We start from the raw sequence: 25,588 nt of genomic DNA on the forward strand, positions 1-25,588 counted from the left end.
ACACGGGGAAAACGATAAATCCACCCAATATTGCAGTAATTCACAATTGTTTAACGTTGAAAATTAAAATATTTGTTCTTAAGTAAAAATGTGAATGTTGAAGCATCTCAAAATGGAAACATTTTATTACACATATCATATTTGTACTTTGTGTACAATATATATATATATTTTACAACTATTCGACTTCGAAACTATTCGCATTCTATTCGAAAATTTTACTATTCGATTCGAAATTATTCGACCATCAAAATCCACTATTCGCACACCCCTACCATAAAGTATAATCATGAAAAATGTAGCTTAAAGTGAAGATTAATTTTTGTTAATACTACAAACCAACAAACACAACATCAGGACCACTGAATGACTAATGAATAAATTTAATCGACTGATTTCAATGTTAAAGCGTGAATAACGATAGTTTCATACTATCGATTTAGTCCATTGTTTTTATTCCATGGTGCCCATCACTAGTGTATAATAATTGCTAGGACTGGCAACTTTGTTAATAGGATAGCACAACACGATCGCCTGCATAGCCCTTCACCCCAAGACCGGTGACGAGGAATGTTGAGCCACTCTGGGGCCACTTCTTCAGGTCTTCTTGTGACACATTCACTTTAGTCGTGGTCACGTACAGTTCGTCCAAGTCCGGCCCCCCAAACGTCACACTAGTCACTCTTCGTGAAGGAACAGCTACCTCCTGCATAATGGTCCCCGACGACGGATCCACGCGAATAATCTGAAGACAAGCCACTCTACATCCAAGCAACCAAAACTCCACCACTCATTTTATTGCACACACTACTTCAAAATTGTGCCAAGACAATGAAAAAGACAAAAAGGAAAGAAAGAGCTCATAATGAAATTTATGAACAGACGGACATCCAAGACTATAACAGGATACAACCAAATGGTTACCAACTCAGATATCATAAATTTTAATTAATCATATCACAGCCGCAACAGAACATAATTAACCAGTCAACAAGCTGATAATTAGTCACTGTGGCGCAATTAAATGGAGCTGTTGTGATGGCTAAAGTTACAGTACTTATGTCATGTGAACTTATTATGAAATATGCATGGCAAGGGCACTGAAAAGAATGTGTGAAAAATGTTTGCTAACTAGCACTAGGCATAACCGCTCTTGCCTGAGTCTCACTCAGGCTTCGTCTAGAAATTGTTTACACTTTCAAGTTCTAGTAATGAGAAAAGACTTTGATATTTGTTTTTTTGGTCACCTTCCAATCATTATCAAATGAACTAGAAAATATAAAAGGCTAGAAAGACTTTGTTAGGTCAATAACTATTTGGTAACTGTAACTATGGTAGTGTTATTAGTGTTTTGTGTATCTAGGCTTTTATATTATTTAATGTTAAGTACTCCACCCTGTAATGTAGGTATTACATATTGTTATTTAATCAGAGTATTAATTATTTTGGTGTTCAGCTGGACTTTAAATAAGACAGGACTTGAAGTTAAGGTGGAGTGTGGATATAAAGGTACAAGTGCTGGTGTTGAGGCTTTTTGGTGGAATATAATCCAAGTTGTGTTTACCGTAAATAAATTTTGAGAAAACTAAGAATAAATATTGTTTATGCAAACAAGATGTTTATGTTTAAAACAACTCAATTGCCATTACATTTTCCTTTGTTTTATGATATACTCACCCTTGAAAAAACATTGACAGCAAGGATTAGGTGTGTGTTGCAGAAATTGCTTCAGTTGAAACAAGCTTTACCTACTTTTGCACTTAATACCTGACCGATGACAAGGTTTTCGGTGTGAGCAGGTCACTGAGAAGGGAAGCCAACATCACACTTAAGGATATGATGGTGTCGTACTAGGGATGTAAGGGAACGAACAAATTAAATGTCGGAGTGGGCGCCACCACGTGATGTGGGCACGTGGACCCAGCGGAGACTCCCTTCAGGGCGTGACGTGACCCGTGTAGGGCTAGGCCCGGTTCCCTTAGCACGTGATATCGCTCCAGTGGGCTCTTAAGGCGTCCCACACACCTTGAGGTTCAGGAGCAGGGACGCGTGGTCACTCGACTAAAAATCACAAGTTCGACGTACTCCTTTTATTTCAGCAACGTTACAACACGTCTCCAATTGCGCTACACCTACATACACTCAATGAAACTGTTAATAACGCCAACGGCAGGAGAGAATCAGTTTACAGGCTGACCAGGTTACTTCGTGGCCTGGCCTCGTGAGTTTAGGACGCGGTTCGTGATTAAATGTTTGAACTGAACTTAAATATTTCTTAAAACGAGTCGGCCACCCGGAGTAGGCCTCGCAGATACAAAAAGATTTTAAGAATTATAAAAAGTCCGGCGGATGTTAAGAGATCAGTTGATTAAGAAAAATATTTAGTTGCGCGGTGCTCACCAAGCATCCTACCCCGGGTGACGAACGGAAGCGACTGAAGAGGCCAGGGTAGCATGGCGGCCGGAAAGCGCTGGATTTACCGATAGCCTCTCCTGTTATTTATTACCACTTATTTAACTAAAACAAACAAACTAAAATTATATAGTAAAATTATAACAAGGTTTCCTTGATTATTTATGTTGAGTATTAATTATTTTAATTAATATTATGGTTCAAACTGGTTGCGGGTAGTTCCATTGCCTTTCGCGTGGGGCGCTGCGCCGTCCTTAACAACTAGCACTGCAAACATAATCCTTAGGGAATATTAATTAAAGAAAAGACAAGTAGCAATTACGTAAACATTAAAATTGAATGATAAAATAAAAGGAGTCGTGGCACAGACTCTAATCTCGCCTCTTGTTGGCAGCCTCACACGCACACACACACACCTGCACACGGGGCGGGAGGTTTGAATAGAGGGTGGTGATGGGAGGAGAGGGGTGTCGACGGCGTGAGGCACATCGGGCTTAGGGAGGGCGTAGCCCCGGTCGACGTCAATGGTATTTGAGGATTTGATTGGTCCATCCCTACTCATTAGTTAAGTTGTCCTTGAAATCAATGGGAATTAGATAATTGTTGTAATTAGTATTTTTTTTTTAAATTTACTTTTTGGTTAGTAGATTGAGTGGTATAGTATACCTGCTAAACTATACATGAAATCCAATACAATATTGTGTAACATCCCTACTGGTGATGTAAAAAAAAAAACCTTTTCATCACGGGATATTTTTTCAGGAACAGTTTTCTTATTGCTGTACTTCATAATTTATTTCAAAATTAAAAATTCATTTTAAAAATTCTTACCTTAGATCCAATGACATTGGCCACCCACAGTTTTCCATCCGCATCTATTGTCATCCCATCCGGGCGTACATCTGGAGCTTTCACCTTGAAGTCAATCACTGTACGTCGATTCGCTGACAAATTAAAAAAAAAAAAAAAAAAAATTAGGTAACCATCCAGAAAAAATAACTGCCAACACAAAGTTTAAAATTGTGCTTTTCTGGCACATGTATTTGAAGTTGGCTCGGCACAAGGTTTGGTTGCGAAGTTAAGGGCGGAATAAGCTCACTCATTATACTAAACAGACATGCATCTAATCAACTATGGGCACTCATGTAGTGATCCTATAATCTGACTATGTAATTATTATAAAGTTTGGTATTTAAATTTAAGATAATATATTAAAATCTATAAATGATATCTAAAAAAAATTCTATGAATTAAAATTTAATTGTAAATTACTTTGGTTATCATACTTATTTAAGTAGTAGTTATTTTATTTTTTTTATTTTAACTGTATTCATTTTTAATGTGTTTTGTGATGCATAGCTTGGATATCGACTTCTACCCTTCAAATTTGTTTTTCTTCCTCATTTTCATTCTATATTTATGATGGTTCTCTATGTATTTGATTTTATACTTGTATATCATCAACCTATCTTGGATTATGTCTGTTGGCTAGTGTTTTGTATATATTATAATTTTAAAAAAAAATTTAAAAAATTAGGTGACAGTTAAATATACTTAACATTTTTTTTTTTTGTAAAAAATATATTATTTGAAATGACAGAATAAAAATAATGTACTTAAATGTTGTTTTTCGAATAAAAAACTAAAGGATTTTAACTCTGTTCTCGGTGACCCAACCATGCACAGCAGACACTCCACCACATCTCCTGCCATGTCGAGGGAGGATACGCCAGACATGCCCACAGCACGGGTACCTGCTCCTTCTACCCCAACCCTACACTTGGACCCCAGCTTGGCTGGGCACGCACACTACGATCCAGACTCAAGAGAGCAGGGTTTACAGCTCAGCAACTCTCACACCCACAGCCGTGCACTGCACATGCACTGCATGAGAGTAGCAAATGGCCTGTCCTCAGCCGAATAGCTCGGATTCAAAAGTGACGTTATAATATTAGTTTTTTTTTCTATTTGCAGATATTATGAAGAAATATATGCATTGTCCAAGTTCGAAAGAAATTTTAATTGTGACCACAACGCAAAATGTCAAACAAAAATATTAATTATGAGCAGTTGCCTAGCTTTAAAAAAATATCAAATATTATTGTGTAGCATGTATCATGTGAAAAAATATGTGTGGGAACACAATATGCAATACACTGGTAGAAATTTTCCTTAAACGAAAATAATGATAGGAACTGCAATTACTTGACTCAAGAGGTGAAGCCAAGCTTTATGCAATTCTGGTTCATCAAAGCACCACTCACTGAGACTCAGCCCTCAAAACACTTGACACCGCCCTGTGACGACATGAACCCTTACCATTTGTTTCCTCTTTTAAGGACACTTCCTCCGAGCCAAGAAAATCCAGGTTCAATTTCCGGCTGGGTTGTACCCGGACGTTTCGCAAGTGGGGAATTTGATGGGCCTTGCCATGAGCATATGGGTTTACTCGAGGTACTCCCATTTTCCCCAACAATTTGTCCCATCACTGTTCCATCCAAATCATTTGACTTCCAATAGCCCCAAATTATGTACCTCATTGTTGACAAGATGTTAAGCCTCAATTAATTCATTCATTAATTCATACAGCATCTCTTAACCACCAGGTCACAGAAGCCAAAATTAGTAATTAAATTTCTTTCTTATGGGAGGAGGGTCCATGGTGCCATTGAAGTAAAACAAACAACAACTAAAGATTATTATGTATTTAAAAGGCTATATTATATGCCTTTCCAACGTCAGCCTCAATAGCAGCAGACATGCAACTAGATTCATTACCTCTGATACCACAGCTGATAGAATCAATGCGGCAAACTTTCTACCCTACTAGAACTTGAAACATAACAATTACTCCCTGCAGTGGCACATACATTGGCCCCCATAGCAGAGAACAAGTCAAAAGGAGATAAACAACTATAGCTGCTGAAAGGCTGCCTGTTCCAGCGCAAACATTAATTGCAAAACCAAATATTTTAATGTCATCCAGCAAAATAATAATTATGTACTTTAATTAGAAAAAAAAAACCAACACTTATTTTTTGTTTGTCAAATAAAGAAATTATATTAAAACACAAAGGATACCACGGGTTCTGGCCCCCCCAACTTCCTTTTCCAAAGCGTGGCGGAAAAAAAACTCTCTAAGTGAAAAAAGAAAACACAGCTGTCATTAGAAACTTTGCAGCTAACTAATCCTCACAAACAATATTTTTTTTTATATAAAAGGTGTTCCTCTTTTTGTTAATATTAATTTTTGTATGGCACCATAGATTCTCCCCCCCTGAAAAAAAGAGATTTAAACCCAAAAATTACCCCCTCCCCCTCCTTTTATTTTTTGAGCAGGATAAACCCTTGATTCAACATACTTTCATAAAAAAAAATCTTAGCTAAAAATTAAAAAATTCAACAAACATACATACTTCGTATAATAGTTGACTACTTGAATACATATAGCAAGTGTTCTATTACTTACAGAGATTACCTAATGAAGCATCCAGGTCAAAGGCAACAACCTTGAACGTCTCGGTATCTATGTAATACATTGTCTTCATATCTCTCGTCCACACCAACCCATTCGATACCTACTCCCACGTTCCCAAAATGTTTCATGGGAGACTTGAGGTCCATAAACGAATAGAAAGCACCAGCATCCTTGGGAAACACTCCAGGACTTATCTCAACGCCCATCGTTCCTAAAGCCAAACAGAAATACAAATCTCTTTCCGAATCATTAAGTCATCTATGTTAATACAAGAGACAAAACTCTATTCCTCACTCTTTGAAAGATTTGTGCAATGGGAGTGCATGACTTGATGTAGGCTTTTGGACATACGCCATTGCTTAGCACATGTATGTCTGCAGAAGAAAACTACAAAAAAACACAAATGAAAAAAAACACAAATTAAGCAAAAATTGCTGTTGTCAGTCGCACCTGTGTTTCCGTACCATGTGCGTCTCTGCCTGAGGAGAGGAGCAGATAGCAGTTCCCGAAACGTCGCTTATTTCTGTTTTAGAAAACTGTTGTGTTTGTTTCGTCTTTTCGTTTGGTCGTGTTTTTGTCTCGTTTTGACTGTTGTGCTGAATTTTTTGGGTTCAATATTTTTTGTGCTGTCATCATTTGTGGGGGTTAATTCGTTTCTCTTTTTGTTTTTTGTTTTTTTTTTTGGGTTCGGAATTTTTGTGCTGTCATCATTTGTGGGTTTTTTTTCGTTCTGTTAGTCCATTTTTCTTTGATTTTTCCTTGTTTGTTGACCATATTCCTGTTGTGGAATATTGTGTGGCGTTAAATCCTGACAACAGAAATTTTTGCTTAATTTGTGTTTTTTGTCATTTGTGTTTTTTTGTAGTTTTCTTCTGCAGACATACATGTGCTAAGCAATGGCGTATGTCCAAAAGCCTACATCAAGTCTATTCCTCACCCGTAACAATACCATTGGATCATTCAAGACATTTCATGTGTGATTTCAGAAATTGTTGATACACCTAGAAGTTTGTAAAAAATATTGGACAAATAAAGATATAGGTACCATAAATAAGATTATACAATGACAACATAAATAAGCAAACAAACAAACAAAAAAACAAAACAAATATTTCTTAGGTACATTCTATTTTCTGAAACTGCCACTGCTGTATAGTGAATAGTTTATCACTAGCTATACTCCACAAGCCAAAAAAAAAAAAAAAAAATCTACATTACTATTATAAAGAGGAAGTGTTTGTTTGTATGGAGGGGGTAATCTCTGTAACTACTGATCTAATTTTGACAATTCTTTCACTAACAGGAAGCTATATTAGCTCCAAGTGCTATAGGCTATATTTTATTTTTAAAAAATTATTGATAAATTATAATAAAATATTAAACATTGCAGTAAACAATTACACAATTTATATATATATATGTATGTATGTATGTATGTATGTATGTATGTATGTATGTGTATATATATATATATATATATATATATATATATATATATATATATATATATATATGTAGGCCTACATTAAGGACATGCATTTCAGGAATAAATAAAGTTACACCAAAGAGATTTGGAAGTGTGGACATAAAATGGTGTGAATTAAACTCATATTTGTTACTTTTTTATTTCTTCTTATTTTTCCATTGAGTTAAAAATATATATAATGTGTACAGTATTCAATACCAATCACTAAATCTACATTACTATTATAAAGAGGAAGTGTTTGTTTGTATGGAGGGGGTAATCTCTGTAACTACTGATCTAATTTTGACAATTCTTTCACTAACAGGAAGCTATATTAGCTCCAAGTGCTATAGGCTATATTTTATTTTTAAAAAATTATTGAAAAATTATAATAAAATATTAAACATTGCAGTAAACAATTACACAATTTATATATCTTAATATATATAAATCTCGTGTCACAATGTTTGTCCTCAATGGACTCCTAAACCACTTAACCGATTATAATAAAATTCGCACACCATGTGCAGTTCGATCCAACTTGAGAGATAGGATAGTTTTTATTTCGATTAATGGTCTTAATAATTTATAATTAATAATAAACTGATTATCAATGTTGGTGTTTAAGCCCGGGAAACAGTCGTCTCCATGACAACGTTGCGTGTATTGTTGCATTAAGTTTTTGTCAAAGTTAATTAATTTTATTTCATTTATTATAACTGTAAATAGGTTATTTGGTCTCATTTCCCCCTCCCCCCCCCAATTAATACAACCGTGCGAAGCCGGGTCGAGCAGCTAGTGTATATATATATATATATATATATATATATATATATATATATATATATATATATATATATATATATATATATATATATATATATATATATATATATATATATATATATATATATATATATATATATATATATATATATATATATATATATATATATATATATATATATATATATATATATATATATATATATATATATATATATATATATATATATATATATATATATATATATATATATATATATATATATATATATATATATATATATATATATATATATATATATAAGGACATGCATTTCAGGAATAAATAAAGTTACACCAAAGAGATTTGGAAGTGTGGACATAAAATGGTGTGAATTACTCTTATTTGTTACTTTTTTATTTCTTCTTATTTTTCCATTGAGTTAAAAAAATATATAATGTGTACAGTATTCAATACCAATCACTAAAGTACCTATATGATTTAAAAGCACATAATATTTTTTATTTGTATTGGCCTATTTTTCATCATATGGATATATGCATTTCTTTGCATGCTGCACATGCTTCTCATAAATTCTCTCACATAATTTTTTTTTCATAATGTGCCTAAGGAAGTATAACATAACCTAACATGTATTATTTGTATAGAACCTTTTTTCATCCTGTCAATGTTGTTGCATGCTGAGCACGCATCTTAAAAATTCACTTTTTTGTTGTTAACATGCCTAAAAAAGTATAGCATAACCTCACTTATGTATTAGGTACCTATTTGTGTGTAGACTTTTATCATCCTGTCAATTTTTGTTGTATATTGCGTGCGCATAGTAAATATTCACTCTTTTTTTTTTTCCCAACATGCCTAAAGAAGTATGACATAACCTCACTTTTATATTTTCATTTTAAAAGAAGCTTGAACATGACTGGTGCACACAATAAGCTGCCATTACCATAGTGGTGCATTACTGCAATGGATGCATATGTAGCACATGTGCAGTTGGAGGTATGTACCACTATAGTTACCCTCGCTGCAGCTCACTGCATGCAGCAGCCTCACGGAGTCCTGTGCAATTGTATAAAAAAAAGTTACGTTTATAACTTTCTCATAAACTAAAGAACTTATTGAATGTTGTAGTTGCAGTTTATTGTTTAACTTTCATCAATAGGTACATATATGTATAATTGTTTTATGAACACATTTTAAGTATCTTACCATTAAATGTTGAAGCAATGGATCAATGTAATTGCGTTGGATATGTACTTATTAGCCTAAATGTATTTTAATTTTTAATGACAATAAAGACAAAATCCACTATTTTTAATGATGAAATTTGCATTTTGATAAGACCATGAAATCTTGGCTCTACTTATCATGCAACACAGACTATAACATTTTTACAAGTATAAAATCACTAAACATAAGTTACTGATAGGTAATGGGCAAAAACATCCAAAATAATTTTTCAAAAAATTAAATTTTTTACTATCTATTTTTAACCTAAACTCGTTCGGATTAGCTGGATTTTCAGATTAGCGGGACTTCCCTGTAGTTTTCTTGCTCAGGTAAGAAGACCCTCTTAGTTGCAAAGTTAATTTTACAAATGGCATGTGTAAATGCTTTTTATTTCTTGCACTATTGCGCTCATGGTGTTACAGCAGCTGAAGAGTATCAAAGGGTTTACCTGCCCAGAGAGTGCCGCTTGGATCAGCTTTCCCATCATTAAACCTGTTACGTGGCCTGTCCTCTTCGACGGACCCAACCACCTGGACGGAGTCTGGGGCAGGACTCTCGCCGTCCCAAGTCACAACCGCCAGCTTGCGAGTCATGCTTATTAGTAATTTGTTCTTCTCTCCTTTGATTGGCAACACAAAAGTTGGCTGCCCGGCATCTGCAATTTAATATGCAGAAATTTTAACTTTATCTTTTCACACACACACCATCAACATGTTTGAAATGACTTGACTGCCGCTTAGTGAACAGTGTGTGCATTTTTTAAAATGATGTTCCCATTACAATTTATGGCCTAAGCAGCAGAAACATAAGCTGAGCGGATGGGTGTCTGGATGATTATTAAAAAAGAAAGTCTGAGGTTTAGTTTTTCAGTAACTTAGCTTAAAGGTGAAAATGTTCAATACAAATTTATGTAGTAAAGAAGGAATCTGTACCTTTGGACATTTTTTACTTACCTATTTTGATAAAAGTCTCCTTCCTGGTTTTATGATTGTATCTCCGAACTTCCTGACCCAAAATATCAACATAGTAGAGAACTTGAGTCTCTGCATCCCAAAATGGACCTTCTCCAAGAATGCACGGAGATCCCACAGCTGTGACAGTAATCGATGACATTCTGAACTCTGTTATAAAAAAAACCAAAGAATTTACTTTAAGTGGAAAGAAACTAACTGCACTTGATTTAAAATAAAAACTTATATTTGAACAGAAATATTTTGCATTGAAACACGTTCAATGAGTTTACTCAAAATATTTACTCATATTATACTGAGTGAAATGTCACAGAGATAAATCACTGATTCTCTTATTCGAAAGGACTCAGGATCTAATATCGGTTCAGCCATTATGGAGCTATTTTTTCCATGGTTTATCGCTATCACTTCAGGCAAACATTATCACATAATTTGACTTAAATAACCGACTTCAGCCAATGTTTTGGGTGTCTACCCAATATGATGCAGACCATAAACTAAAATAAGGGTTTCACCAGTTACCATGTAATCGTGCAGACATGGCCATTCTCTGGTCTTACACACTAAATTAAACAGTAAAAAAAATTTATAATAAATACATTTTTATTGTCTTCAAGTTTTCTGCAACAATGCTTCGTAACATTTATTTTATTGCTTGTGTATAATTGTGTATATGGAAATATTTGTGTATATGCTTATAAATGTGTATACCTATGCTGTATATGCCGATATGTGTAAATGTGTATATATATGTGAATAAATGCATATATGCATTTATATGTGAATATGTATAAGTGTATATATACTCACATACATCCCTGCATGCATACATAATTGCATACATGCATAAATGCATACATGCATACATACATACATATATACATACATACATACATACATACATACATACATACATACATACATACATACATATTGCTTTAAGAGTTTACTTAGTAGGCAGCAATGATATGCTATTATTTTTAATCAAATACCTTTTGTTAGGTCATTTAGGCATTATTTATGTTTTCTTAATTTTCTAAATAAAACTGTCTTTGTCATTACAAGTTAACATGTAATTGCAACTTAAACTGCATACAATTTACTGGAAATTATGATTTCAATATAAATGTAAATACATCTGTGTATATGGAGTAATAATTACACTTGCTTAAGAACTTTGTGCACTGCATAAAGCAGTAATTTTAGAATGTTCATCAGTCTATCGCCGCTAGATAGGTATGTGTAATATCCACCCGTTGTTACAAGCCTAATAGAAGCATATTATAAGTTTTGTATTGTTTGGCTTACCAATAGGAATGGTGTTTCATTTTAAACTGCGATAAAAAAAAAAAAAAAAAAAAAAATGCAGAAAAGTGTGTCCATACACCATACAACATTGAAAAGCAAGTAAATATACATACCATAATCCATAAAGCACCAAAATGCAACTAAAATTGTGAAATTTATCAGCATTATTATTCAAAAATTAACTTAAAACCACAAAAATTTAATTGTTTCTAATAGTTTTAAATTCAGTTCATTTTATTATTAAATTCATTTTTGACATTATGACATTTTTTAAACACATAAATATTTGACAATTAATTTTTATTGGTCTGAATAGTTAGACATGCTTATTACCAATTATTTTATCATAAATGTACATCATCAATCAATCAAAATGACACTTTTCTGGTAAAATAAGTATCATGAAACATTGAAGTGTCATATTTTTTGAATAATACAATAGCTTTACAATAAACATGTCCGCCCACGTGGTCTAGTGTCTGGCTGATGGGCCAAGGGGTCCGGGTTCAATTCTCGGCCGGGGAGGGGCATTAATAAACCTTCTCACTGGGTTCAAGACTGGGTGTTTGTGATGCCCCTTTCTCCTTCATCCTGCGGAAGGCAATGGAAAACAACTGCGAAATCATCCTGTCTCAGCATCAAGAGACATCAAGGCTATCACCAGGCGATGCATGTGGTCACAACACCCAGTAATGGGTTCTAACGACTCATCATTAAAATGAAGATAGTTCATAAAAAATAAAAACAATAAGTAACTAAGAAATCTTCTGTTTTAAAAGAACATTTCTACTCATCAGACTACTTAATTCTTTAATTTAATTCAAATTTTGAAAACAGAATGCATATAGATCATTATCTGATATGGTCTTAAGATGTCTAGCAAACTACATATTACACTATAACTTTTCTTGAGGGCTCATTTCTGAGCATGACAAATAGATCCAAGCACTAAAAACCATACAAATGAAACTTTTCCCAATGCTTCTAGTACAGATATAAAAAAAGAATATTTACGACTTCATTCACATCTCTTCTATTCAAATTAATGATAGCAAGCCCAGTTAGTGACTGTGATATCTTCAGTAAACAACTTCATAGCAGTTATCTCTAGCACAAACACGTAACAGAGCACTTCACTGTCACATGAACTTGAACGAACAACTGGTAATCATTAAGCAACATTACACAGTAAACTACAAACTAAAAGTTACGTATTTCGTATAATGAATTAAATACTACTTCAATATTTATAGCATCACATAAGTTTGGCAACATTTAAACTGTTCATATTTTACAAGTACGAGAGCATGCAAGTCTGGAGCAATAACTGCACAAGAACCACCTACAATCTACTTGTTTGCGATTGAAATTAAAATGACAACCAAGAGCAGGGGCAAAAATCTGTAGGATTCCCTGGAAAAGTAAAAAAAAAGGGGGTAATTACATGCATCATTCCTGTTTTACAATTACAATCGTGCAAGTGAAAGCAGGCCCCCTTAGAGATAGGCTTTTTGATTCTAGAGGGAAGTGCTCAAAAATACATGTACCTAAAGCAATAAAATTTGGATTCATTAGAAATCTTTAGAAAAAAGTTACTGAAAGCACTACTAAAATAAATATAAGGAATTTAAAGGTAACAAGTAGGATTTACATTAGAGTTTTCCATTTGTTTTAAGTAAACCTATAATATATGCTAAAATTGTCAACTGTTACAAGAAAAATTACCAAGAGATGCCAGTCTAATCGAAGCGCTTCAGACAAGACGCCCAAAGTGTTCGCCAATGATTAATTTTTTTTTTTTAGTGCACACTACAAGGCCCCCTCTGTATCCGTGATATGTAGGTATCCTTCATGATACGTACCTCCTGCCCAGTGTGTCCAATCCTGTTTGTCATCCAACAGCTACTACCTTGGCGCCGCCACGTCTCACCTTTACAGACATAAATTTCTGACCGCTCCCGGCCGCACATCTGGCACCTCACAGGCATCAGATGAAGGACCATGGCTTACAGTATTGTAACGTACGCTGGGCTGCAGGTAAACACTCAAAAATGAATAATTAAATTAAGGCCTTGGAAGCGTCAGCCCAGAAAACAAAACAACAACAACAATAATCACAGAGGTTCCCAGACGTCGTACAAAATAATTTTATTTATAACCTCCTATCAACTCTAGTAGGCTATGTGGATCGGGGAATAATGAAATAACAAGACTGGTGGTTTGATTGATATAACTGCCCTTTTACTAAAATAATTTACTTAGGTTTTTTTGTATCTTTTAATTACACATGTATTAAAATATATTAATCACAAACAGGAGGGAGCCCCGGGGCAACAAAATACATATAAAAGTAAAACAATAATACATCTTGAACTTAACACTGGTTTTAAGTGAGCTCGCAGGCTCAAAAGAAAGAAACAATTACATTGTGTTTTTAATTTTCTTTTCAAATGAAATTTAATTATATCATGTGTCCTGGCACCGGAGGTTTCGGTCGATTAAAGTCCAGAAGGAATCATTTTGTATAAAACTTGGAGATAAACTTGGAGATAAACTTGGAGCTAATTTTGGAGATAAACTTGGAGCTAAACTTCAAAGCTGAACTTGGAGCTAATTTTGGAGATAACTTGCAGATAATTTTTGAGATAAACTTGAAGCCAGGGTATAAAAAAATCCAGATTTTTTTAAAAAAAAAATTTTAAAAAATCAGATTTTTTGGATTAAAATCGGGTTTTTTTGATTAAAATATGATTTTTTTGATTAAAATATGAAAAATTGTAATCTGTGTAATATACAGTACAGTTTCATGACTGTTTTCATTACTTGACTTTGAGCTGCAGTACAATTAATAACAGATTAATTCATTTTGTAAAGACAACTAGCCTAATTTTCTTTCTTTGAAATAACCACATTTTACATTGCATAATGTTTTAAGGAAACATTAATGATGTCTCTTTACAAAAATTTTTAGTACAGTAACATAGTTAATATTAGAAAAAAAAAGATGTCTTATAGAAAATAACTACATCATTTAAAATATATCATATTTAAATGTAACTTTGTCACTTCTGTCATCCCTTATAGTCTTATAGTCCAATTGTTCTAACTAAAGTAATTTAAACCAAAACCACAATTTCCTTTTTTTCTTCTTCTCAGAATAGCACACATAGGAGAGTATTCAAAATAAAACTTCTACATAAAATATTACTTATTTAAAATTTTAAACAAAAATACAAGTTTTGCAGCTTTTTCTGTACCCAGTCGATTTCTTAATGTTGACTGAACCAAACCAGACATACCAAAGAACTGAAAATTTCCTTCCTACAGTTCTAAAAATAGCATTTGACATTGTTGGAAGACAAACCTGTTGCCAAGGAGATATATGACACACACACAACACAAACACATGAGGTAGAGGAGAGAAGAGAGAAAATGAGGTGGCATTTAAAGGTACATTCCACCCACCTATATTTAACAAGTGTTTCAAAATAACTATATGTAAATACATTGTAGAAGAAATTAAGTACTATTAAATTTTCATTCTATCTTTGCAGCAGTCAGTTTTTATGTAAGTAGGCATGATTACTTGGTTTAAACAATACAGTAGGTATAGGAAATATTAACGTTCATATTATCATATTATAAATTGATTTTATTCACTGATTTTTAAAAAAAATCAAATGATTTAAATCATGTGATTTTTAAAAAAAAAATTACATGATTTAAATCATGATTTAAATCACGATTTAAATCATGCTGATTAAAATCAACATACCCTGCTTGGAGCTAAACTTCAAAGCTGAACTTGGAGCTAATTTTGGAGATAACTTGCAGATAATTTTGGACCCCGCCTGCAACCAAAGTCCCAAATTACTTAGACTGGTTAACAGGCGGCTAAGCCTGGGCAAGACAATGCCCAGGGAAAGGCAAAAAAAGGGGGGGAGAGGGGAGGTATGACGACCACTTACCCAAAACAGCGGGGTGAAGTCATGTAGGCTGTCTGCAGGAGCAGAGAAAGCAGCTCGCGGCACGGAAGTTCGCGGTAGTCATGTTGAGAGATAATGAAATAATTTAGATTAGCAAAAAACTATTGCGGGCAGCAAAATTTAAAAATTAGAAGATTGAGGCCTCTATGCCTTGACGTTGGCGACTATATGACGTAGTGTCGAGTCTTGGACGAACACAGAGATTGACTCTCACTAATCGTGACGCGTAATCCGCACAGACCAGATGCTGCCCGCAGAATCCTTGAAAAATGGCGTCGGGGCACCTAATTAAGGAGGTAACTGCCACCATCCAAAAAGGGGGGGAGGGGGAACTCGATTGCCCGAAGGTGTCCGGAAATGCCCGAAGGGGCGAAGCAGACTGCAAAATGCTCGCCGCGCTCTCACGCGAGTCGCCGGCGAACTAACATCGCAATCGCACTGCGACTGCTGCCAAGGTCGATTATGACAAGCTGTCTCTTATGGGAGAGATGAGTAGTGCGCTCTGGCGGCCAAGATGAGAACCTGCCTGGAGGGTCACCGAGACGTCCGCTAGAAAGCACTGAGCGCGCTCGCGACCAGCGCACAGAGCAAGGTTAGGGATTTTTCCGCCGCTAGACTTCGCTGAGGGCACTATTTGACAAGGGCGAAAGTCCTTGAAGAGACAATGTCCCCGCCTGGGTTCACTGGGCGTCGATGCTCCGAGTGGAAGTTCTTGTGAAGCCACAAGTGGGTGATGGGGGGGGGGGGAGGGGGGGTAGGGAATGAGCTAAGTCGCCTGGGAAAGGCGTCATGTGGACCGTCCCGAGGCGTCGCCGGGGGCTGTAACCTAGTCCAGTACGTGCTGGCAAAACCCTTACCTATGCTTGCCTCCGAGAAATGAAAGTTGCTAGCAAAGGGCTTGGGGTAGCGTTCGCTAGCACGAAAAGTCATACTGTTACAGGGAGAAAACGTGATTCAAACCGCGGTTGAGATGCAGCGATAGCCAATCGTCAGCAAACAGTATCTAATTGAAGCCTGCGAACAAGCACAGGTGCACTGGGTTGCACAAGATTAAGTCGGAGTGTACAGTAATGGAAACAAAATTAAATTAAATTAAAAATGCAAAATTATTATTTGGTTTCCTTCTTTAAAAATTAAATTGAAAATTGTACATTTGTGCCTGAAAGTGGCACTGAAACGGCACAGTATGATCTGAAAGCTACAAGATCTTTCCTCAGCCGCACCTGCAGACCATCTATATAAGCACGTCAGCCGACCTGTTGAGGCAGACTTTCGGTTTAACGGTACCCGCAAGCAAGTGTGGGCAACGACTGCGAACTCATGGTGATGAGCGCCTGTTTGGCTGGCAAGGGAGACTTCAGGGTGAAAGAAACGAAGACCCTGTTGCAAACCAGCCTCTTGTCTTCCCAAGACTTTTTTTAACCTCTTGTATAAACAATTATGTTTTCTGATCATATCCAATACTTGGTTAGGGTTGCTTGAAATAATGTCAGTAACAGCTGATTATAAATACAGGGTTGCTACAAGCTTGAAATTCCAAAATTCCTTGACATTTACAGCATTTCCAGATCTGAAACAAGTTTCCCTGGCCCTTCCAGATACAAATTATCCCGCAGCTTACTTGTTGCTTTTTGGGGTAAAAGACGTAAATGCTTTCAAATGTGTTATCATAGCAAAATTAACACGTGCTTGCATACAATTGCTATAGATTCACTTAAAGCTATTGAATGTAAGCTATCAAACTTGTATGTACGCGTCCGGAAATTAGATTTCCCTGTGACGAACACATGTTCGTTACCGTCGAACCTTCATCAGTTTCTGAATATAATCTGCATCAGAGTCGTGCTCCCATTCCCCCTCAACCCCCCTCCCCGCCCCAATTCACCGCATGTCCCTCCTACCCCCTCCAGTATTCCAGTGACTGCCCTTCTTTTTATTTTTAGGGATTATTTTCTTGTTGCGGAGGCGTTATCCGCCTACCTTATGTAATGTCCTGTTAGCATACCTCTTCCGATTATTCCACTTCAGGTCTTAGATGAGCAACTTGTCACGACAGTGCCAAGGGTCGATCATGGGTGAGTTCTTGCTTCCGAGTTCACGACTTGACTGTATTAGTGGCATTCTAGACCCATGTTAGCTATTTTGCATGTTTGTAAAATTCTGTTTCGCTGCCACATTCAAAATTATTTTTTATTTTCACAAGTTCTTTCACTTTAGACTTAATTGGTTCTTGCACCCATGATCTGTGCCCCGCTGGTACGTATCATAATTTACTAATTTTATGACATATTAGAAGCGTACATAATGTTATTGTACATACCACTCTATAGGCTTTCTGATAGCCTTTGCTCTTTGTCAAAGTGAACACATATTTATTTGTATTTATTGCCTGTATTGTATTGTGTAATTATCTGCATTGAGTACTTAATTGATTTTATTGTAATTTGTTTGTGCATATTTGATACTATCAAATCAAGTTTAACTATCTATTTTTTTAAGCCATCATTTATCTGTAATCTACCTACATTTTTATGGCGAGGTACACTATACATATGATACGTACCTACTTACATAACAACGTACTTCTTGTATAATGAATTATATGCTTGTGGAGCATATCTCCTATGTTATATTCTAAAATTTAATTGTGGAATAAAAGGAACTGTTGTTGAATATTTTTCTTTTACTTAAACAGTTAAAAAATTAAAAATTGCAACCTAAATTAAAATTACAACCTATGTCCTACCTCAAAAGGATTCTTTGGTAAATCTTTACCTGTTAGTAGGTATACATCCCTGTCATAGACTCTGGAACATCCTTTGACAGGGATAAGTCACTGTACGCTTCAACTCCTGTGTTTGTAGTAAAAATATCAGGGTTTCAGGAGAAAGAAAATCAACAAAATTTTGAGTGTAATAAAGTTTGAGCAGTTTTTGAGGCACCTAAATGTTTAATTTTAATTTCTGTTTAATTTTGGTGTTACCTACAAGAAAAATTTACAGAAATATTTTGTATTTTCCCTGACTTTACCAGGTATTTCATGACCATTTTAATTTCCCTGACTTTTCCTTGTTATCCCTGTTTTATATACCTATAGAAACCCTGAAATATTAAATGCTTCTGAAGTACTATTGGTGTGTTAGAAACATATTTTTAGGATTGTTCTTTACATGAGTTCATGTTTTAGATTATTTCTGATGATTTAATTCATTTAATATGATAAGTAATGTCCTCTTTCTTAGCAATTTTTTCTTTGCTTATTTAAGTTTTTATGTGCTTTCGTGTAGGTATATTATTCAAGTATTTTTTACCTTATATTCATTACTTAGGGCATCTGCGAGAGTAATCATGTTAAACAGTTGCTCACGAAATTAAGTTTTATGCAGTTGACGAAGCATTTAATGTCTGTGGTCCGTGCCATGTTGTTGAATATTACTTAGGTCATTTTAATAATTTAAATTTTATGATTACAGGCGGTAGAAAATGCCCAGGTGGAGCTGTTTTAGTAAATTGGTGACTAAGCCGAGCAGACAATGGTCTATCTGCAATTAATACTGGTAATTGATAAGCAACTATGGGAGTTAAGCGACGAACAATAATCAAAATTGTGCCCAAGTAAGTTGTTCTTGTGCTGTGAGTCTTCATTTTTATCACTTAAATGTTAAGGTGTTTGAAATTGTGGCCATGTTGAGTGCTTGGTAAAGGGGAAAATAAATCAACAGACTTTAGTGGTGAATTCTTTTATTTATGCCAGGGAATCTTCAGATTATGCAGTCTTAACCTAGAGAAGAACTTTCTTGAAAACATAAATATTTTTTTCTTTTAGTGCCCAACAAATTTCTTCAAGTGATTATGTATGTTGGACCAAGAAGAAAGTGATTATGTATGTTGGACCAAGAAGAGCTAGCCCGATGTCTGGACTGTTAAACCCGAGGTGGCATTAATGACACAGAGCGCAAGTGAGTAGTGGTGAAAGGGTGTTAATAGTCATGGTGGGAATGGAAAGGTCAGAACAGAGGAGCGTTATGGGGCCCCTGTTGTTCCTAATCATGATGAACAATGTTGGGGAGGAATTGAATAGCAAACTGAGACTGTTGGCTGATGACTGCATGATCTATGAAACTGTGGGTGAAGTGGCACACCTGCAGGAAGACTTGAAGAAGTTAGAAGTTTGGTCGAAGGCAAATGGAATTGGGATAAATATCAATGAAACGTAGATGGTCAGAGTCACAAGAGAATCAAAGTTGTTAAGCAAATATATAGTTGGAAGGGCAAGAGATTCAGGAGGTAGGGGAATACAAGTACCTGAGAGAAACCCTAAAGAATGACCTAGGTTGGGGAAAGCATGTGCAGCGGGTGGAAAAGAAGGGGAGGAGAGGGCTGGGGCTGATTGCTAGGACACTGAAGAGGACAGGACGGAGAGTAAAGGTGAAGGCATATTCAATGATGGTGAGGTCAATGCTTGAATATGCAGCAGCAATTTGGGACCCATAAATAGGGATAGAAATTAAGGACCTGGAAAGGGTGTAACGTAGAGCGGCTAGATGGGCGATGGGTATGTGGAGGAGGGAAGGGGCAAAGGGTCAGACGTATAGGCCATCTGTGATGATGGAGCAAGGGTGGAAGAAAAGTAGAGAGATTGGTTAAGTTTATTAGGGTGTCAGGGGGCTCGGGGGGCTTGGGGACGCTGGGAGTCAGGCTAAAAAAAGGGGTCTATAGAGGGAGGAGGGATCATGGATGGAAGATTCAGAGAGAGTGAAGAAGAATGGAAAAAGGAAAGCAAGTATTCCTGGCGAGGTCAGGGCGGGAGAATAATAGAATTAAGGGAAAGATACTAGATGTGAGAAGAGGAAAGAACATGAGGAAGAGGCTTCAGAAACTGAGAGGGGGGGGGGGGGGAGACTCATTACCGCCAGGAGGAAGAGGAAACCCAATCGCAAGTGTATCAATCAATCAATAACATTTGTATTCGTTTTATCATACCTACCAGTAGTGAAAAAAAAATGTCAACAACCAAGGATTGAAACACCACTCACAACACGAACACTACATTGGAATCACGGTCATAATAATACAGGTCTGACAACTTACCTTCATTTTCCGTCGGCTTCATGGAGGTAAGAAGTTAGGGAGTGATTGTTTGGCGTGGATGCTGAAGTCATTTTGCTTTTTGGGACACGCCCACTAATGCGACCAAAACAAACGGCGAATACAAGTTTGAAATGGTGTTTTTAATGAAATAAAACAATGTCGTGTTGTGCTTATGGTTGTACGAATAGGCTAGCGAAAAAGCAGACGGGAATTACATTTCACAAGTAAGTTTATATCAAACCAGGAGCTTCTATTATTGAAGTGGTGAGATGAATAAGAGAAGACAAGACATGTCTCAAGAAAGATGAAATAGTTATAGTAGCAGGTGGAAATTACGTGTTCAAGAAAGAATCAAAAAATTTGTGTTGTGCTTATGGTTGTACAAATAGGCTAGCGAAAAAGCAGACGGGAATTACATTTCACAAGTAAGTTTATATCAAACCAGGAGCTTCTATAATTGAAGTGGTGAGAGGAATAAGAGAAGACAAGACATGTCTCAAGAAAGAAGATGAGATAGTTATAGTAGCAGGTGGAAATTACGTGTTAAAGAAATAATCAAAAACTGTGTATCTCATTTTGAAATATGTATTACCTTCATTATGTAACACAAAAGTGGCGGTATGTACAATCCCACACAGATTTGACTTGATGGATAACTCATGTGTAAATATAGGGATAAGGAAAACTAATGAAAAAATTCTGACTCTTTTGTAAGTACAATTTTGTACGAGTAGGTATCTTTTGCTGATGACACAAATCTTCTTATAACTGCAGAAAATATATTGGAATTAAAAAATAAAACCGAATTTGAAATAATTAACTTGAATAAGTGGTTTGATGCAAATAATTTAAAACTTAATATAAATAAAACAAAAGTAATTAAATTTGGTAATAAAAGACTGCTAGATCAAGTATTATCTGAATTTCAGAATCAAGCGATAAGTCAAACTGAATCAACTAAATTCTTGGGCTTACATATTGATGATAAATTAAAATGGAATGAACATATCAATCAAACTATTCATAAATTAAGTAAAGCTTGCTACGCCCTCAGAATTCTTAGCCAAATTATAGACAGAAATTCTCTACGAACTGCATACATTGCACTTTTTCACACACACATGGTATAATGTAATTGAAATATGGGGTAAGTGTAGTAATAGTATTAAAATTTTTAGATTGCAAAAAAAAAACCATATGTATTATATGTTTAGCTGATACAGGAGCCTCATGTAAACCTTTATTTACTGAGTTGAATATATTCCCTTTTTTTTCGTACTGTATTTATAGGTTGCTCTTATTTGTAAAATTGTAAATAATTTTGTAGAATCTGAACATACTGGACCATATATCACAAGATATAACTATAAACTGAAACCAAAATTCCACACTTAAGAGGTATAACACTATTTAATAAACTACCTAAAGAAATTATATTACTACAAAATTTTAATGAATTCAAAAAAGTTGTTAGAGAATACATCAAAGGAAAAAAATATTTATTTAGCTGGTGAAATAACACCTTGTAATGACAATATAAATAATATGTAATTTGCTATATAATTAATAGGACACCCTACAAATGATTCAGAGTATATTAAATGAAAAATATGTACTGTTTGTTGTGTTGTGGAAATTATAAAATTTGTGATTATTTGTTGAAAGTGTAGATTAGCAAAATTCATTATAATTGTAAACTTGATTATTTTATTGCAATTTTAACTATGTTTAATTTTTGTTTATAATATGACAAGGTCGATATCCCTTGAGCTGTTGGCTCATGTAGGGATCTGCAGGTGGATTGAAAAAAATAAAAAAAAATGAAATAAAATAGATTGTGTTATCTGCATGAAACCATAATATATTTTCCATTGATTTTTGTTGTCCAAATTATATACATTTATGTAATGTCTTGTTATTTCTTAATAAATTATAGTTTTTACTTCAGTACGTCTTGTTTTGTAGTTGATTTCGCATAATTTCACCCTATTTTAAATTTGCAACACTGTGCTACCAGCTTGCTTTTACCAAAGCCCAATAATGTACCAATTTTATCGTCGATGATTATAAGACTTAACTTAAAAAATATGGTGAGGAAATGGATGAGGAGAAGTGATTTAATCTGTAAAACATTTCACTTTTAGTTTTATGCAGTGTGGTTTAGTATCATTTTGTTATAAAATTCCCTCGGCGTAACTTTTCCGTAATTAAAGTAATAAAATCAATTTCGAAAATATTTCTTTCGAAGTAGTCAAATATGGATAGTGTTTGATTAGGCTAGGTTAGTAACAACACAAGATTGTAGGTTAGGTTAGTATAGCTACATTAAAAATGCTGTAAAATATTTTTAGTGTTTTTCAGGAATTACCAATTTAAGATGTACCTACCAGTTGCCAGAGCGAAATGCTGAAAATTCATTAATTGCACAGAAAGATAGAGGTGGACTAACATACCTGTCTAAGGACGTGCAAAGTATTTGTAAGACGAAAAGACATTTTTTTCCTCTTTGAATCAGCATATGCATGACATGTCCCCATTGAATAATCATATTGTTTATTTGACAAAAGCAGTTACTGATAAGTATGTTTGTATAAGGTTCAATTATTTTGCTAAGAATATAATTTAAACTAGTGATTCTGTTCAAAAGATGTTTACGAAGACAATTTTGTTTAAGGGTCAATGAGAATTTTTGCAGTCAAACTTCTAGTAGCTATGTATGTATTCTTCCTTTTGAGCTTCAAGTGATTTTGTTATTCCATTCAAGAATAACTGTTTTACCTATTACAAATCAGAAACATAAGTATTTTTTGTATTTATATGCAGTCTTAGTAAGTATTGATTGGTTATTGCTACATGGTATTTATGTGTGTCATCAAGTAAGGGCAACCAAGAAAAAATCTTGACAAAAATAATTAGCTTTCCTAGAAAAAATTTCTATGAACTAATTTTTGCAAATCTATAGTTGAATGGATATGAATATTAGGGAAATTGTGGGTAAATATTGCCCCCTATGAAAACAAAAAATACAAAAATATAATTTTCGAGTTGAATATATCTTCACTAGCATTTTATAATCCTCACTGATCTCAGAGAAGCTTAAGGCACACATTCAAGGCTAAAATTGTGGGATGAAAAATAATTAAAACGTAGACAGTATAAATATATAACACTTGGAATCGCTATAGTAAAAAAAAAAACCTTGCAAATGTAATCACTGCAACATTGCTGCAGGTAGGCATGTGTGCCCTCTGTTATTACTGTTACTTTACAGTACTGGCTCCTAAAGTGAAATATTCGTGCAAAGGACTAATTAAGCTCTGAAGAAACTACTGGTATGTTTACTATTGCGTGGCCACTGCAATAAATAAATAAATAAATATATAAATAAAATGCAAAAGTTGTAGCATTTACATGTTAATATAGGCGAGTGGGCTCGTGACAGCTAATCCATCCATACACATAGGCCTAATAATTATGACCAGAATGTAAATATCAGTTAATTTGTTCATTTCGTTTACAGTAACATGTAGGTAATAAGCTACTATCTTTAACATTGTAATAGTCCGATAAATGAAATGACGAAAAAAAACCTTCTTTAAGCACAAATAATGTAAACAAGGGTACTATAATGTTATTGACACAACATACTGCCTAAATAACATCAATGCACCCTACCTGAATGCTGTTAAGTAAGCAATAAATTAATTTTATAACCCATTTCGTCATTACATATATCGGGATTTATTGCCTTATTTCTACTAAAAAATCACACGTTACAGTCTTGCAACACAACATTATATTTCATTTCATACACTTAACAATATAAACTTGCACATATACGCCGTTGGTAGCTAATATCGGATTAACAAAATACAGTATTCTGCATTTAAATGCATTGCAACCAGTGATGTTTTGCTCTCACAAGGGGGCGTGGTCGTTTTTTGTTTTGACTTCAACTGTTAACACAGCAGAGATTACACACACCTACTCCCTAACTTCTTAACTCCATGGTCGGCTTAGTGAAGCTCCCGGCGGCCTGCGAACTAAAGGCGTTAGTAGTAGATGTCCTTTTTTTTTTAAATAACATTTGATTAAATGGGGGTTTCACATAAAAGTAGGTGTATTCTCTAAACATAAAAAAAAAAAACTGTTTAGTTATAAACGTCAGGTAAAGTTTAGTGTTTTTGATTTATTTGGAAACTTTCTAGGGTTTGAATACATAACAATACCTTGTAGTTTTGATGCAATTGTCAGTTAAAATTTTAATATAACAAAGATACTATTTAACAAAAAAATTTTTTCATCAAATATTAAGTCAGCGGTGTGTTATAGTGGTACAATGCATGGGATAATAATCTGTGGACTCGGGTTTGAAATCTGCTGGGGTCTCTTTTTATACATTTAAAATTTAATATTTTTCACAAAATTTAACTATTAATTACAGAAATTAAATATGTTCAACAGTTAAATCACATTATCACGTGAGATTATAAATAAATTAAATATTTACGAAAATTTTAGCAAAAATATGACGTGTCCCGGCAACAGCATCCAGTCACAGAGGTATACTCTGTGATCCAGTGCTGGAGTGGCTTGAGGTGGGGTGTGACGTCCTCAGTCGTCACTGTTTAGCAGCTCTCGTAGTCAGCATTTCGCCGGGCAGAGAGGGGCTGCGGCTGGTCCTCTAGCTGGGCAGGGAACAATGAAGAGGAGGGAGGGAAAGGCCCTAGAGCATAATCTCGAAGGCCACTCCAGAGGAATGGAAGAGAGAGAGAGAGAGGGAAAAGGAAAGCAGCAAGTAATAAACCCAATTCTAGACTCCTGCTGTATTTCCCCAGATTTCTCTGGGGTAAGGATCTC

At 34.8% G+C, this 25,588-nt stretch overlaps 1 protein-coding gene across 1 annotated transcript; it reads right to left on the reverse strand.

Annotated features, from left to right (window-relative positions):
- Window positions 1-202: 202 nt before the first annotated feature.
- LOC134542312 (regucalcin-like) lies at window positions 203-24,729 on the reverse strand. The gene is made up of 6 exons (XM_063386459.1): window positions 20,729-24,729; window positions 10,326-10,493; window positions 9,821-10,027; window positions 5,922-6,101; window positions 3,244-3,356; window positions 203-745 (listed from the first exon to the last, which is right to left on the reverse strand). Exons 1-6 carry the CDS (start codon window positions 20,748-20,750, stop codon window positions 509-511), a joined length of 927 nt encoding a protein of 308 aa, XP_063242529.1. The 5' UTR covers window positions 20,751-24,729; the 3' UTR covers window positions 203-508.
- Window positions 24,730-25,588: the final 859 nt, after the last annotated feature.

This window comes from Bacillus rossius (genome assembly GCF_032445375.1).
Source record: "Bacillus rossius redtenbacheri isolate Brsri chromosome 4 unlocalized genomic scaffold, Brsri_v3 Brsri_v3_scf4_2, whole genome shotgun sequence".
In the NCBI taxonomy this organism is placed as follows: Eukaryota; Metazoa; Arthropoda; class Insecta; order Phasmatodea; family Bacillidae; genus Bacillus; species Bacillus rossius.

Bases quoted from the DNA above. Each gene is read 5' to 3' on its own strand.
- LOC134542312 (XM_063386459.1), bottom strand. From the start codon at position 20,750: ATGAAGCCGACGGAAAATGAAG. The intron at 10,494-20,728 runs GTAAGTTGTCAG...TTTTTATAACAG, and splicing joins GAAGCCGACGGAAAATGAAG to AGTTCAGAATGTCATCGATT. The intron at 6,102-9,820 runs GTAAACCCTTTG...GTTTGGCTTTAG, and splicing joins AAGCGGCACTCTCTGGGCAG to GAACGATGGGCGTTGAGATA.